The sequence below is a fragment of the Protomyctophum parallelum genome, assembly GCF_964188405.1.
Source record: "Protomyctophum parallelum genome assembly, chromosome: 19".
Taxonomy (NCBI): Eukaryota; Metazoa; Chordata; class Actinopteri; order Myctophiformes; family Myctophidae; genus Protomyctophum; species Protomyctophum parallelum.
This window is the reverse complement of record NC_139717.1, coordinates 9,835,903-9,851,102: the sequence shown is the minus strand read 5'-3', so window position 1 is coordinate 9,851,102 and position 15,200 is coordinate 9,835,903. Positions and strand designations below refer to the sequence as shown.

General features: G+C 39.4%; 1 protein-coding gene across 1 annotated transcript in view; it reads left to right on the top strand.

The window, feature by feature from the left end:
* bach2b (BTB and CNC homology 1, basic leucine zipper transcription factor 2b) overlaps window positions 1-8,747 on the top strand; it is a 128,785-nt gene extending 120,038 nt beyond the window's left edge. Inside the window, exon 5 of the mRNA XM_083790679.1 lies at window positions 1,315-8,747. Coding sequence (XP_083646805.1) covers window positions 1,315-1,863 — 549 coding nt within the window. The 3' untranslated portion in view covers window positions 1,864-8,747. The remainder of the gene's footprint in view (window positions 1-1,314) is intronic.
* Window positions 8,748-15,200: the final 6,453 nt, after the last annotated feature.

Sequence of the window (15,200 nt, the reverse complement as noted above, 5' to 3'; positions counted from 1 at the left end):
AGTACAAGAAGTAAAAGTACTCCATGTCTTTACTTTAGTACAATAAGGAAAAGTACTCCATGTCTTTACTTTAGTACAAGAAGTAAAAGTACTCCATGTCTTTACTTGAGTACAAGAAGGAAAAGTACTCCATGTCTTTACTTGAGTACAAGAAGGAAAAGTACCCCATGTCTTTACTTGAGTACAAGAAGGAAAAGTACCCCATGTCTTTACTTTAGTACAAGAAGGAAAAGTACCCCATGTCTTTACTTTAGTACAAGAAGGAAAAGTACCCCATGTCTTTACTTTAGTACAAGAAGGAAAAAGTACCCCATGTCTTTACTTGAGTACAAGAAGGAAAAGTACTCCATGTCTTTACTTTAGTACAAGAAGGAAAAGTACCCCATGTCTTTACTTGAGTACAAGAAGGAAAAGTACCCCATGTCTTTACTTGAGTACAAGAAGGAAAAGTACCCCATGTCTTTACTTGAGTACAAGAAGGAAAAGTACCCCATGTCTTTACTTGAGAACAAGAAGGAAAAGTACCCCATGTCTTTACTTGAGTACAAGAAGGAAAAGTACCCCATGTCTTTACTTGAGTACATAAAGTAAAAGTACTCCATGTCTTTACTTGAGTACAAGAAGGAAAAGTACCCCATGTCTTTACTTGAGTACAAGAAGTAAAAGTACCCCATGTCTTTACTTGAGTACAAGAAGGAAAAGTACCCCATGTCTTTACTTTAGTACAAGAAGGAAAAGTACCCCATGTCTTTACTTGAGTACAAGAAGTAAAAGTACCCCATGTCTTTACTTGAGTACAAGAAGGAAAAGTACTCCATGTCTTTACTTGAGTACAAGAAGGAAAAGTACTCCATGTCTTTACTTGAGTACAAGAAGGAAAAGTACCCCATGTCTTTACTTGAGTACAAGAAGGAAAAGTACTCCATATCTTTACTTTAGTACAAGAAGGAAAAGTACCCCATGTCTTTACTTGAGTACAAGAAGGAAAAGTACCCCATGTCTTTACTTGAGTACAAGAAGGAAAAGTACCCCATGTCTTTACTTGAGTACAAGAAGGAAAAGTACCCCATGTCTGTACGTGACGTCTGTCGTCTGTATGACGACGAATAAATGGCTTAAATGGTTTGTCAAACTCAAAATCTATTGTTATTTCTTTCCATCGATTCATTGACATACAAAAAAATAAAAAAATAAAACACTATTATTATATTATTTGATTCATGGAAAGGATAATAACCAGAAGAACACATGTAGTAAGAAGAAAAGAGTGGAAGGTGGCTGACTATACTGTCCTGTGTGTGACCCCCTGCGCAGGTCAACGAGAAGGACAAGCTGCTGACGGAGAGGAACCAGCTCAAGGCGTGCATGGGCGAGCTGTGGGAGAACTTCTCCTGCCTGTCGCAGGAGGTGTGCCGCGACGTGCAGCTCAGCCCCGAGCAGGTCCAGTCCCTGCACCACTACTGCCCCGTGCTGAGGCCCAACTCCACCGCCTCCGCCAGCAACAACAACAACAACGTCCTCAACCCCGCCAACAACGCCGCCGCCGACCCGGCCGCCACCAGCATCGACCTCACCGGCGGCACCGTGCGCTCGGGCTCCGCCACGCCGGAGCCGCCCGGATTCCTCAGGTCGCCCTCGGGCGCCTCGGAAGGCGAGCCCGACCAGGCGACGGCGGTGAGGAACGGGGGGCCGGCGGACGGCGCCGGGGTCAGGGAAATGATGGACGGGCGGCGGGAGTCGTCGTACATGGAGTCCGTGGGGCTGGAGAAGGCCGGCAGCCCGACGGTGACGGTAGATTTTTGCCAGGAAATGACTGACAAGTGCACGACGGACGAGCAGCCGAGGAAGGACTGCGTGAAGTAACGGTGGTTTTTCTCTGTGTTGGTGTTGTTGTTGTTGGATGTTGGTTGTTGTTGTTGTTGTTGTTGTTGACATTTTTATTTTGTTTTTCTATGTAATTTTTGTATTATTTAATTTGTGTTTTACTCTTCTGACAACACCCCCGTGTCTCGGGGGGAGGGGTGGGGGCGGGTCGTAATGTCGACACGGTCAGCCTCCGCCAGTGTTCATTGAGAAAAAGAAAAAGAAAACAAAAAAATGCTTTGTTTTTGTATTTATGTCTTTTTGTGCTGTTTTAAATTTGTATTTGTTTTTTAAAGGTCGACACTAAAGTTGTCTTAACAGCAGCAATACTGTTCTCCGGGTATATATTCTCACTCGTCTTCATCGACAGAGTGGGATCTTCTCCTCACCGAACCCTTACAATGGTGCTATGTATTCTTCTCCTCACCCTCGGCAGCAGACCTCCGCGGTGGTCTCACCACCGCTCCTCATCGTGTAAAAAAAAAAAAGCCTAATTTATGCTCCGTGGCACGGCGACGGCGGTTGCGCGGTGGAAATAACCGAGTTACAAGCTCACAACGTTGTCGTTGTGAGCTTGTAGCTCAGCAATTTCAGCCGTGGGACGCCATTGTGCCACGAAGTACGAGTTGGACTTTAAACAGACAGTCGTCTCTCAGTGACACAGGGATGGAACATGGCTTGCATCTCCAAGTCGCACCTCAACGGACCTAACAGACAGCAGCTCACTTCCTCTCCTCTTTCTCTCTCTCTCTCTCTCTCTCCCTCCCTCTCTCTCTCTCTCTCTCTCTCCGACTACCTGTGGTGTAATGCTGCGTTCACATGGGCAGATGCAAAGCTACAGTCTACCATTCATTGTCAATGGATGCCAGCGACTTGAAGATACTAAGATGCATCCGACATTTGTAGCTGCTGCAAAAGCTACAACAGCTACAAATACACTGTGTAGCTTTGCACCTTTCTATCTTTTGCATCTGCCCTTATGGAATGCAACATAAGATTCTCCGTTCTCTGCCTTTTTCTCTTTTACCGCCTCTTGTTTTCTCTCTATCTCCCACTCTGTCTCAATCTTCTTTCTACCTCTATCACTCTATCTATCTTTCTGCCTGTCTCTCTTTCTCTCTCTGGCTTTGTTCAGACTGCAGACAAATCCGATTTCTAGATCAAATATGTTCTTTTGGGCCGACCGTCCACACTGTTATTTGCATGTGATCTGATCGGACTAGGGTACTCAGTAGATTGGTGAATGACAAGTATAAATCAGGCTTCAGTGTCCAAGCGTCCAGACCAAGACACATCTTTAGAAATCAGATTTGATTCCTCTTCACAGAGGAGTAAATGATAAACAAAAACCAAATTGATTCCAATCTGGATAGGCCAAAATGGTGATTTGGGTTGACATCCTGAACACAGCCAGTCTCTCAACTCTTTCCTCTCTCTGGTTACCTTATTATCTCTCAGTGGCCACTCGTCACCGCGATTCAAACTCAGGAAAAGAATAAGAAATACACACAAACAAACAAACAAACAAACAAAAAAAATCTTCTGAATGTTCAATTCATGGAAGGACCGTGAGAACACAGCTTCTTCTGTACATGAGAATTTTTTTTACGATGCAGTCAGACTGTAAAATGTTCATATGCAAAAAAGAAAAAAATAATAAGAAGAAGAGAAGAAAATGTCTTTCTTTCAGCGTCTCACATTTGTATTTGTGTACAGCAGACGTTTTGTACAGGGCGGTTTCCCGAAACATTCCTCTTGGCCTTGCTCTCAGCACTGAATCGAAAAGGGGAAAGAAAAAGAATGCTTCTTTTTTCCCCCCCTCCTTCTTTTTAACCACTTAAACCCTATAAGTTGACCGGGGTCCCTCAGGGCTCCATGGTAGGTCCACTCCTTTTTTTCTTTTTTTTTCTCGTCTAGACCAAATCTCTTTGCTAGAAATAGCCGATCTACAAGCTCAATTGTAGATTGTCTATTTCACCCCCAGAATAGGGACGCTAGGGTTCAAGTGGTTAAAATGTCCGTTGAACGTTACGTTCCCACGCATCAGCAATACCATTGTATTTTGGACGTTGTGAAGGTGACTTTGAAGTGCTTACATGGCAGAACGTGTAATGTATATATAGTATGGAGCATGATGACCGTAAAAGTAATGTTGTACAGGTAGAGGCTTTAGACGTATTTTTCTTTTTTCACCCGGGGTTCTATCAAGCACCTTTTTGCTAAGGGAAAGAAGAAAAAGAAAAGACAGAAAGGAAAAAAAAACATTATCTACTTTGCTGTTTCCTGTCCTGCCTACGGAATATTTGCCATAATGGTGGGTGTTCTTCTACTCAGGAAATCAGCTCACAGTGCTCACACATACGTGCACACACACAGACAGACACACACACACACACACACACACACGTCACACATGCACACACATACATATAACACATAGCCTACTTCAACATAATGATCTAATGATTTCGGAAGCCCCATGCATGTATAAAAAGAAGGAAAAAAAGAACGAAAAAGAAAGTTGACATTCATAGCGAGGACGTGGCTGTTTCAAAGTGTGGCATGGGTCACGTCCTTTGAAATCCTCCTCGACTCCTCTTTAAATGTGAAAAGAGTTCCGCCTTGTGTTTTAGAAGAAAATCTTATTTCTTATCAGTATTTTAAAGATGCTATATGTGTACACTCTCATGGAATTTCTCCAGTGTTACCGTTCAATGTCTTTAGAAGTTTCATCAGGAAAGACTGAGGGAAGAAAAAATATATATGATATATTATTGAGCCCAGAATACGATTTGAGCCCAGTTCAGTTCAGGCACTTTTGTCTCCTGCCCCAGGCACCCAGACCAGATAGCACTGGTTGTCTCCTGCCCCAGGCACCCAGAACCAGATAGCACTGGTTGTCTCCTGCCCCAGGCACCCAGAACCAGATAGCACTGGTTGTCTCCTGCCCCAGGCACCCAGAACCAGATAGCACTACATAAAGGGTCATTTGACGTTTCAGATCCCTTAAAAAGTCTGAGACCGGAGCACTTAAATTGGCACTTGAAAAAAGGAAATATTGAAACACCAATGTGATTATTATAAAGCTATAAAATGTAATATCCCTGTGAAGAAAGTTTCTTTAAGAAACAAGATTTTGAAAAGCATAAAACAGGTCGTCGTCCCCCCCCCCCCCCAAAAAAAAAGAAAAGAAGCTACTGTTTTTTGTATGAGAGTGTTCACAGCTTATATTCATATTTTTTAGGATTCAAATAAGCTAATTCCGAATTCAGTTGACGTGCAAGCAATGTATGTGTTGTCAAGATGATTGGGTAATAATCATAAGATAGTAATGCGTCTTGCCCTAATTGTACATTTGCATGCTGCCTAATAGCTCTAAGCCTAGTTTGTTTATCTAGCTTATGTTTGCCTCGCAAGTTCTTGCAAGTTCTCTCTCTGGAACTGTCAACCATTAAAAAAAATTGTTTGCATTTCCTGAGTGGAAAACAAAACAAATCAATCAAATTATCTTTATCTTGCCCTCAACAAAGATGTGCTTCAAATTATAGCATATTTGAAAGAGAGCCAATGTATGATGAAAAGTTAATTAAATTGGAAGAAAAAGCTTTATCTATAGCTCTTTATATAACCCCAATCCTTGATGGGAGTATGGCACCCCCTGTAGAAACACTGCCCGAATGCTTTGGATATAATATTTTTTCCCATTTCACTTTAAAATGGATAAGCTATAGATAGAAGGATGACAGTACAGTACTGTAAGGCAACGTAACAACAGTTTTACGGATATTTCATACAGTAGCTGTAAAAACTATGATATGGCAAACCTGTATTTTGAGTCACTTACTAGTCAAGTCTTTGGATATGCATACACTTGACCAACTAAACCTGTAGGTTTGAAACAAATTCTCGAGTTGTGAAATGACAGAAAACCAATATTCTCCTCCCCTATTCCCATAGTTGTACATTTCTATACCTAGCCCAAAATATGATCTCACATGTACTTAAGTGTATTAATGATGGTTCTCAAAGTACTAGAATCTCAGCTGGTCTCAACCACAAACACATAAGACACTCGCACGCACAAATATTAGTATAAAACTGAAAAACATACACATTCTGTATACCTTCTTTTGGCATCTTTATCGACATGGTCTGAGTACAGTTGTGATCCTGATGTAATTTTCTTGTGTAAAGGCTGATTTATACTTCATTGCCTGATAGTATGACAAACCTACCATATTTTCAGCTGAAAAGGTTTTATTTTCTGGTTTTCTGTCATACAATGCCAGAGATAGAATTGTCAGTCAACAAAGTATAAATTCAGCCTTAGTGAGGCCCTTTATCTACTATAATGCTCCGTTCTTTCTTTTGTGCTTTATTACTGAAATGGAACAGTATTCAACATTCTAAAATACTATCAGGTTCTTCAAAACCAGTAAGCTAAAGAGAAACAATCTATGTTACAGAGTTGCATTCCTGCAAACAGTATGCAAGTCAGTTTGGTCGTTTTCTTTCTTGTTTATGGCATTGGTTCTAAAAATAAATTAATAATAATAATCAAGGACCCCATAATAACTCTGAGAGCGTACAAATGGAATGCTCTCAGAGTTACAGACCTGTAAATGTCCATTTGGGACGTCCTCAAGGAGGATCCCACTTTGAGAACCAATGTATGTTGAACATAATTTGGAAAGCCTGATGTTCTATTGGAAAAGCACAGACTCAGAGGTTTGTCTACATAATAGTCAGGGAAATGTAATTTTCATAATGTCCTCCATTATAGATCATTTGTTTGAAATGCCATTACAATGCTTAGGTTTTAAACCTGTGCCCCAGATGACTGTACTAATTACTTCCTCTCTTTGGGTGAAGGAGTGCTAACTAATGGACTCGCCTGGTGTAGTATTTGGTTGTATGAAACCCTGTGTAGTGAATGCAGTGTTTGGAGAGAGGTTATCAGTGGTTACAAGAGACACAACCTCACGTCACCAGACCACCATGTTAGAGGAGTGACAATAGAATTGAACATTGTCATCAATCCCCCTCTACCGCCCTGAAAGCGGGAAAGAAAAGGAAAAAGAGATGGTAGTGCAATTTGTTTTCTTTTGTCGTCACTTGTTTGATGTGGTGGCCTGTTTATCATAAAGCCACTGCTAATCAGCCTCCACACCTTCCGTGACAGGCCACCAGTCCATGACATTGACAGTCATCATCATCATGAGCATTGGTGGACAGATGAGTTTGTGTGTTATCACCTCTATTGCGCCTCAAAAGGTCTGGTTTACACCATAATATGACTATAACTTCTGCACTTGTATAACGTCTCAGGTTTGCCAAGTGTTTTGACAGTAATTCTTTGCATCATTTACTCAAAGAAAGATGTTGCTGGTTCGTTGCCAGTTAATTTGACCTCTAGATATTTTTGTAGGGACTTGCTTTGTTTGAAAGTCTGAGAAATGGTCATAGCCTACAGATGATGATTTGGTAGAATTATTAAGCTAATATAATATCATGATACAATTCAAAGCATTTCCAAATACCTCAAAGTCTTTTAATTTGATTATTTTTACTGACAAATATTATACGAAGAATCCCCAGGTTGCATTATTTTGTTCAAGCCAAACGTGCATGAGACATGCATTGGATCTCATGGCCCTCACAACAGAGTGGTTTGAGGGAATTACTTTTTCTGACTACATGTACCGTATGTGAATTTGAATGCTCTTAACTTTCTTTTTTTGCTGTGTTATTTGTCCTGTTAAGTTTGACTGTTATCCTTTTGTTTTTGTTGCTGCTTCTCTAAAACAGACACTGGTTCTTCAACTCCAAAGGTTGTTCCAAAACGAACATGAACATATAAACTTGCCTTTCTCACATATTGCTCTACTTTATAATGATACTGGTTGAATAGGCCTACACACAGGATGAGATCATTGCGTTAAAAGAATATGAATTTGAAAAAATAAGAAAAGTTTACAAAAAGGTGTCATGTCATGTTTGATCAGTTTTGCCATGTAAAATTGCTTAGGTTCAATTGGACTGAATATTGCTGTTTGGGTTTAGTTTTTTTGTAAGGAGACAAACAGATGAGTTTCCTCAACTTTGTCTTTTCATCCTAATGTTTGGGATGTCTCAGCATCAAAGCCTGATTCATACTCCATTGCATAGCGGCGTTTTGCGTCGAAAACAGCCAACTTACAAGCCCACAACACTTCGTGGTGGGCTTGTAGGTCTGTCTATTTTTGACCCGCGACACAGTTGTGCGTCAGAGCATAAATTAGGCTTTTCATGAATACAAGTGCACCTCCGATATTTGCCTTAGAACTTGCAGAGGCCATAGATCACATTCAAGTGAAGGGAGTGTATGCAGGGGTCCCGGAACCCCCCCCCCCCCCCCCCCATCATCCCTGAGTCACCAGTGCGGACTGTCTCACACTTATCTACCTGTGAATTCCTTCATACCTCTCATAACTGGTCAATGACTGTATCAGCAAACTGCATCAGGTGTTTTTTCTACATGCTTTTTACACAGATTCTATGGATTATTGTATTAGTACATTTTTGGTGCATCATTTTTAATGTAATAGCTCTTAAGCTTGTAGTCAAAAGTTGTTTTTTCTCTCATTTTTCTAGATGACTGTTTTGTGTTAATATTGTCAATTTTTGAAATAGCTGTTATTTGCTTATTCTCTACTAAGAGTTCTTACCTTTATAATTTTTAAAATGCTACATGACCCTAATGGATTAAAATGACTTAATAACCATTGTAAATATGGTATTGTGCAAACCCCATTTTCATTCATTTCAATTGCTAGTGTTATATAAATGACATTTTTGTCTAGACACCATTTCTGTTTATGAAATAAAGAAACATATCATGCATATCACGTTGTCATGCTGTGAGTTATAAGCAAACAAATGTCCATTCATTATTTAAAACAAGACAAGCTGAACTAGAAAGGTACGCAGATCTCCACCAGGAGGCACAGTCACACATGTCTGATGCAGGATCTTCAAACTGTGTCTCTCTCCCTCTCTCTGTCTCTGGTAATAACCATAAAATCACACCTGTGTGAACTGAGCGGTGCAACTATGAAACATCCAGAACCTCAGGAACGCGGGAACACGGTCGAGAAATGACAGAGTTACCATGTTGCAGCTTTCCGTGCTTCAGCCTTCAGGAGTGTGTAGTGATAACTGATAAGTAGGTTATACTGATTTGTTGTGTAATATACCGGTATAGGCCGGTAGTTCCTTTTAATAACTCACAAGCATGAATTGAAGGCAATAGCATCCAGAATCAGATTCAGAATCAGATTCAGGTCAAACAAAAGTGTGTGAAATTAGTTTTTGTGTGTAAGTCATTTTATCAAGAAAAACAAAGCAAGGAAAGAAGAGGGTGGATCGAGATCAAGGCAGGAAAACAATGAAAGTTAAGCGCTTTTTTTTACAAAAAGTACAGGTAAATGGTTTTCTTCTCTGTGTGTCTTAGATATTTACAAACTTTTAAATAAGGTTTTAAAGTTCTGCTTTTGGGTCCAAAATACAACGCTCAACAATATTGCTGTGGTGGTGGTGATTTCCATGCCTTCCATTAAAGCATGTTTTGAAAATGAACATTCTTAAGTAGGCTACATGCATGTTTGTGAAAGTTCTGTGGTGCAGAGTTCTAGTCCACAAAGTGAGTTTAGTGTTGTTTTAAGTCATTTAATGCAATCAAATAGGACTTTCTGTTTGGATGTATGGGGCTGTAAAGGCCAGAAAGTAGTTTTTTGCCACTCAGTAGGATTCCAGGTTTGATGATGATGTCACGCTCATACCCTATATTGAAGTGCTTGTAGTCTGGATTATGAGAAAACAAATTGTTACATTAGCTCACATTCCAGTACCATACGTATGTACAGTGGCATGCACAGACATTTAGAGGGGCAGGTGCTCAAGTGAAAAAAGGGCATCTTGTGCAGCGCAGGCAATTTGGAGCAGGTGCGATGATGACAAAGAGTATACAATGTGGAAGAAGGGACATCCGCACACTGCCACTTGCTAGTTCAGAGCAATTTTATTAATTGAGCAACGTTTCGGTCTTGCGACCTTCCTCAGGCTTAATTCAAGAATGGGCTGACATTGTCACTAAATACATTTCAGGAAGTGTAAACAGCCAATCAAAATGCATGTAATTTATCCAAACAGATAACAGCTGTGAAGAACCTTGTCAGTTGTCACGTGACTTGAAGGTGCAGTGTTTCTGGTGCTTTAGCTATTGAAAAATAGCAGACCTACAAGCTCATAGCGCGCCGTGGCGCGCTACAAGCTTGTAGGTCTGCTATTTTTCTTTAATCGAAGAACCACTGACATAGAAACATATAGCTTTAGATTGTGGGGGCCTAAATAATATAGTAGAAGCGTTTTTTTATCAAGATTTGATCAATGTCACCGCACGGTCCACACAAAAAAAATAAACCTTTTTTTTCTTCTTTTTTTTTAAGAGCACATTGCCAAAAAGGGCTCTAGCACCCCCTAGTGTCTATCTGTGCACGCCACTGGGTGCGGATCCTCACCAGCTGCAGCGCTTCAGCAATCTGGTGGGAGTATAAACTCTGCTCTACCCTTCAGTTCTTGTCAGATCATTGAGTAATGTGTTTGTGCTTTTCTTGAACCCAGAACCTGCGTGATTCCCTGGACTTCGCCTCACCTGCTCTGCCAGCCCAAGCCTCAAGTTTTGGCTTGTAGGCCTATACTTCAAGTTCTTGTTTGACCTTTTTGCCTACTTTTGCCTTTTTTGTTGCTCACTGGACTGGTAAATAAACATATATTTTATAACTTATACCATGCCTCTGTGTTTGAGTCTGCATTTGGGTTCACCTTGACTTTAAGTAAGTAGTAGGCCTAGTAGTAGTAGTAGTAGTAGTAGCAACTTAAGGTCATACAATAGGTTGAGTGTTGGGTAATGCGCATATGTAATGCAATAAAGGTAATATTACCGAAACGTGCAATATAATGTATACTACTTTTATAAAAATCAGTCTGCATTACTGACCAAACTTCATCCATCCACAAAGCACATTATAGGTATGTTTGGCTCATGAAGCCAGTAGGCAGGGTGCTGACTTAGTGTAGTGGTTAGAGCATAATGCTTTTCATGTGGAAGGTTGTGAGTTCGAGCCCTGCCTGGGGTCGACCACCCCGTCGACGTCAGCAAGGGCATGCAGTCGCAACGGGTTCCTAACACCATATCAAATGCATTCAGCCCTCCAGATCTGAGCAAAGTCTCCTGAGGAGGCGTGTCTGAAGCCTGTCCTGGACGGGGTATCCGGACGCAAAAACAAATCCATCCACCCATGAAGCCAGTAGGCTAACTTTTATTTTCATTGTTGGAAGAAATTGCAACTGTTCTTGTATATGAACCTGCTTTTTTGTGTTTATGACGATGTGTTTGAAATTGTTCATTAGCCGAGGTCTTACAGCAAATACGGTATGTAGTCTTGTTCTTTGTATTTTCCACATGACCGAAATGGTCCTTTACCTCATATTGAAGGTACATGGGTATCTTGGTGTTGTATCGAATCTTGTGGACCAGACACATTGCAAGATGCTGTACTGTCGTCAACCCTATAAGCCATTCCAGCCTGTCAAAGTGGGCAGGGGTGAGGTGGGTTTGGGGGGTGAGGCCCAGTAGTGGCCTGACCAGAAGGTATAGGTCTATTGTGTGTCATATGAAAACACCTACAAAAATATGAGTTAATTAACAATTAAAATAAATCTATATCTGTATCTTATAATTAATTAATCTGCCTGCACAGTGCACATCTGTTTCCAATATATAATAATAGAAAATATTGAATTGTTTAATTTGAGCATTTAAAAAAAGTTATATGTAATATGAGTCTTTCTCAGACAGTAATATGTAAATGTAATATAATATACTGTAAAGTGAAACACTAACTTGGAACTGGAAACTATACAATTTAACATTTCGTATCCTCAGTGATGTATGCCAATGTCATCATGGTTTCGGGTCTCACAACATCATACCCCTCACTTAGGTGACCCAGCCGGGTGATCAAGTCCCAACTTGCGTCCCAATAAGTAATATCCCACTAATTCCACTAATATATTAAAAATATAAAGTAGTTTACCCAACCAACACTGAATAGGTTGAAGTCCTATCTCTACTAACATTAATATTTAGAACATTTACATTGAAGACAATGTGACTAGAAGAGGCCAGCATGCAGAAATAATGCAGTTTAATGCTTAACCATAGAACACTAACATTGAAAATTGTCACACCATCACTATACGTTATACGATATAATTTCTATAAAAAATTCTCATCAAAATATATAAGTACTACAATGCATGGAAATTTGAGGTACTCTTCTTTAATATTTCAACATGAAATTGGTGAAAAATGTGGGTATTAAAAAACAAAAAAGAAGGGGGAGAAGGGGGAACTTAATTATTTGGTCCACACACATTCCTGAATCCTGGGACATGTGAGAATGGTCACAAACTAATCCCTAACGATGGGTGAAAATCACATGAAGACAGGCCTGTAGAAAAAACAGGGAAGGGGGCAGGGAAACAAACCTACCTTCCTCTACTGTATACGTCGTGAACATCCTGAAGGTACCCAAGGACCCACCCAATTCACCCAATGTTGGTGTTCTAGGTTTAATTAAATACATTTAACATGTCGGTGGCATTAGGTTGTTTCATATCAGATACATTTAAAACGGATGAATGATATGAATTATACACACATACTGTTATTTTAATTGAGAAAAATCGATACAAATAAAACAAGCAAACACCAAACATTAACAACAAATTCTGAACTTTTTTAAATTCACCAGTGCTATCACAAAGACAACAATTTTAAGAGCCCTTCTTGCTCATTCTGTGCAATAAATCCTCAAAGTTGGTCTAAAATATTTGTATTTATTTTTTTGTGGTTCCTCTGACCACATTTTGAACCACTGGAATCTTTTGTAAAATGAATTTCCCAGCAGGTCATGTCTCATTTTATGAGCAGTGCTATGTGCTGGGGTGTTGGTGTCAGCTGGAGCTGGTGCAGGGTAAACCACAGCAAACAAATCAATATTCCAGCCAGGGTTCAATTTGTACAAAAAAATATATAAATATATATATAAAACGTGTTAGGCCTTAGCCAGGTAGTAATTACAAATAGTGACAAATAGTGAAAATAGGGTGTGTTAGAAAGATTTAGAAAAATATAGAAAATAATTGAAATATTTAGAAAACTTTACTCAAAATAGCCAAGCCATGGGTGATGTGGTTAACATAGCCTTTTAATTAAAGAAAAAGTTAAATTGTGATATTATCAAACATATCAGTCTACATTTCCCAAAAGGAAATGCATGCATTTAAATCAGTCTGGCCAGAAGCATGAAAAAAGCAAATCAACACTGGCCTTTAAAATGATTTGAATGACCAAAATAAGGGGGATGTATCAAAAGCAGAGCCATGGACCCCCCATCCCCAACAGTAAATGAAACTGATTCTAGTGTACACCAGGATACTAGGTTGACACTATTTTACATTATTAACAGATTAAATTAAAATCAAGAAAGCAAACTCTGATTTGCACATGCTTTAGCAGATTTACCAGTGAGTTTGATTTGTGTCTATAGCCCCACAACAACCACCAGTGCATTAGTATAAAACATATTCATAGAACATATATGTATCAAATCCAAGACATTCATGTAGGTTATAAATTAAGCATAATTCATAAAGAAGTCACCTGAAGTAAATGTTTTTAATGATGTTTTTTAGGTATTGCATGTTAGCTATCTGTTTTGTACATTTGGCCAAATGTGGATTAATTCAGAATCTGTATAGTTTGTCTTTATATTTTCAGCCTTAATGTGGGATATAAACTCACATTATTGAAGTAAATAAAATTGTGGGAACTTTCTCATACTGCAACATACAGCCATAAAACACAGCAAGTGAAATTAGAATGCTTATTTAAAGGGAGTGTTTGGAGATAAAAGAAAGGAAATGTTAAATTGTATAGTTTCCAGTTCCAAGTTAGTGTTTCACTTTATCCTGTATCCTATATGAATTCTTTCTCCTCATTGGATTAAATGAAAAACTAAACACCTGGATGAATTGAAAATGGAGGACCCCTAGCTTTCTTCACAGATGTGTTCATAAAGATGTCTAAAATCACATATAAATTTGTTCCATCCCAACTTTGTGACATCTGCTGAAAGTTGGGGTACCATTGAACAACCAATATAAGCAACATTTTCCAAATTTGGGGAATTTTGCCTTATATTGATTGTTAATGGTACCCCATCTTTCAGCAGCTGTCACAAAGTTTCCCAAGGGAGTTGTTATATATTATAGTAGCCACCTTTATGAACAGATTTGTGAAGAAAGCTAGTGGTAAGCATTTATTTTGCAGATTTGCCACACATTTCTAAATTTTCAATCAATCAATCAAACAATCAATCAATCAATCAAAACCCCTAGCCTGGAAACCAGACGAATCAGCCGGGGGGGGGGGGGGGGGGGGGGGGGAAATTCCCATGGGAGATTGGTCTGGCACTCTGGCACATAGTTTGAATTACATTTCAGTTGTGGGTGACCAATCTGAGCCCACTATTTTAAAGTGAGACTTTTTTTGCTGTGACGTTGGAATCTGTTTGTAATCTACACAGTGATATTAGTCTGACCATGCCTGGCTAAGGGCTGAACAAACACTAGTCAATAGCAATGATTACTATCCACATATCTATCTATTTAACACTTATTTTAACAAAGAAATATCTGTTTATTTTTGGCTCCTTTTCTCAACACTAGAGGTCTTCATTGCCAGTTATTCTTTTTGGTGGTGGGGTTCTATACCTTATATCAAAGAATGTGCCTTCATAAAGATTAAAGCACCTTTTTATCATTATCACGTTTTGCTATCTCCGTTGAGCACCTGGTTAGTTCCTCTTTTTCTAAATAACTTCTTTGTTTGGACCTATTATAATATACCAGTAAATGTAAAACATACTTCATACTGCAGATATTTCTTTTGCGTTTTGTGTTACATAAACATGAAGTAACCCTGAGGACCAGAAGTTGAATATCTCCTTGGCCATGGGGATTCCCCTTTGGATGAATGATGTTTGGTATCATAGGCTTGAATCCAGGTACATTAGTTAATCATAACATACTTGAAGTGAAGCTTTTCCCACCAATGAATGCACACTACAGTACATAATATGTCATCATCAAACAAACAACCAATAAACAGGATGGTTTTCGCTTTGCAAAGGTTCAGGGTCCCTTTATGATTCCCATAGTCTTAGTATAGT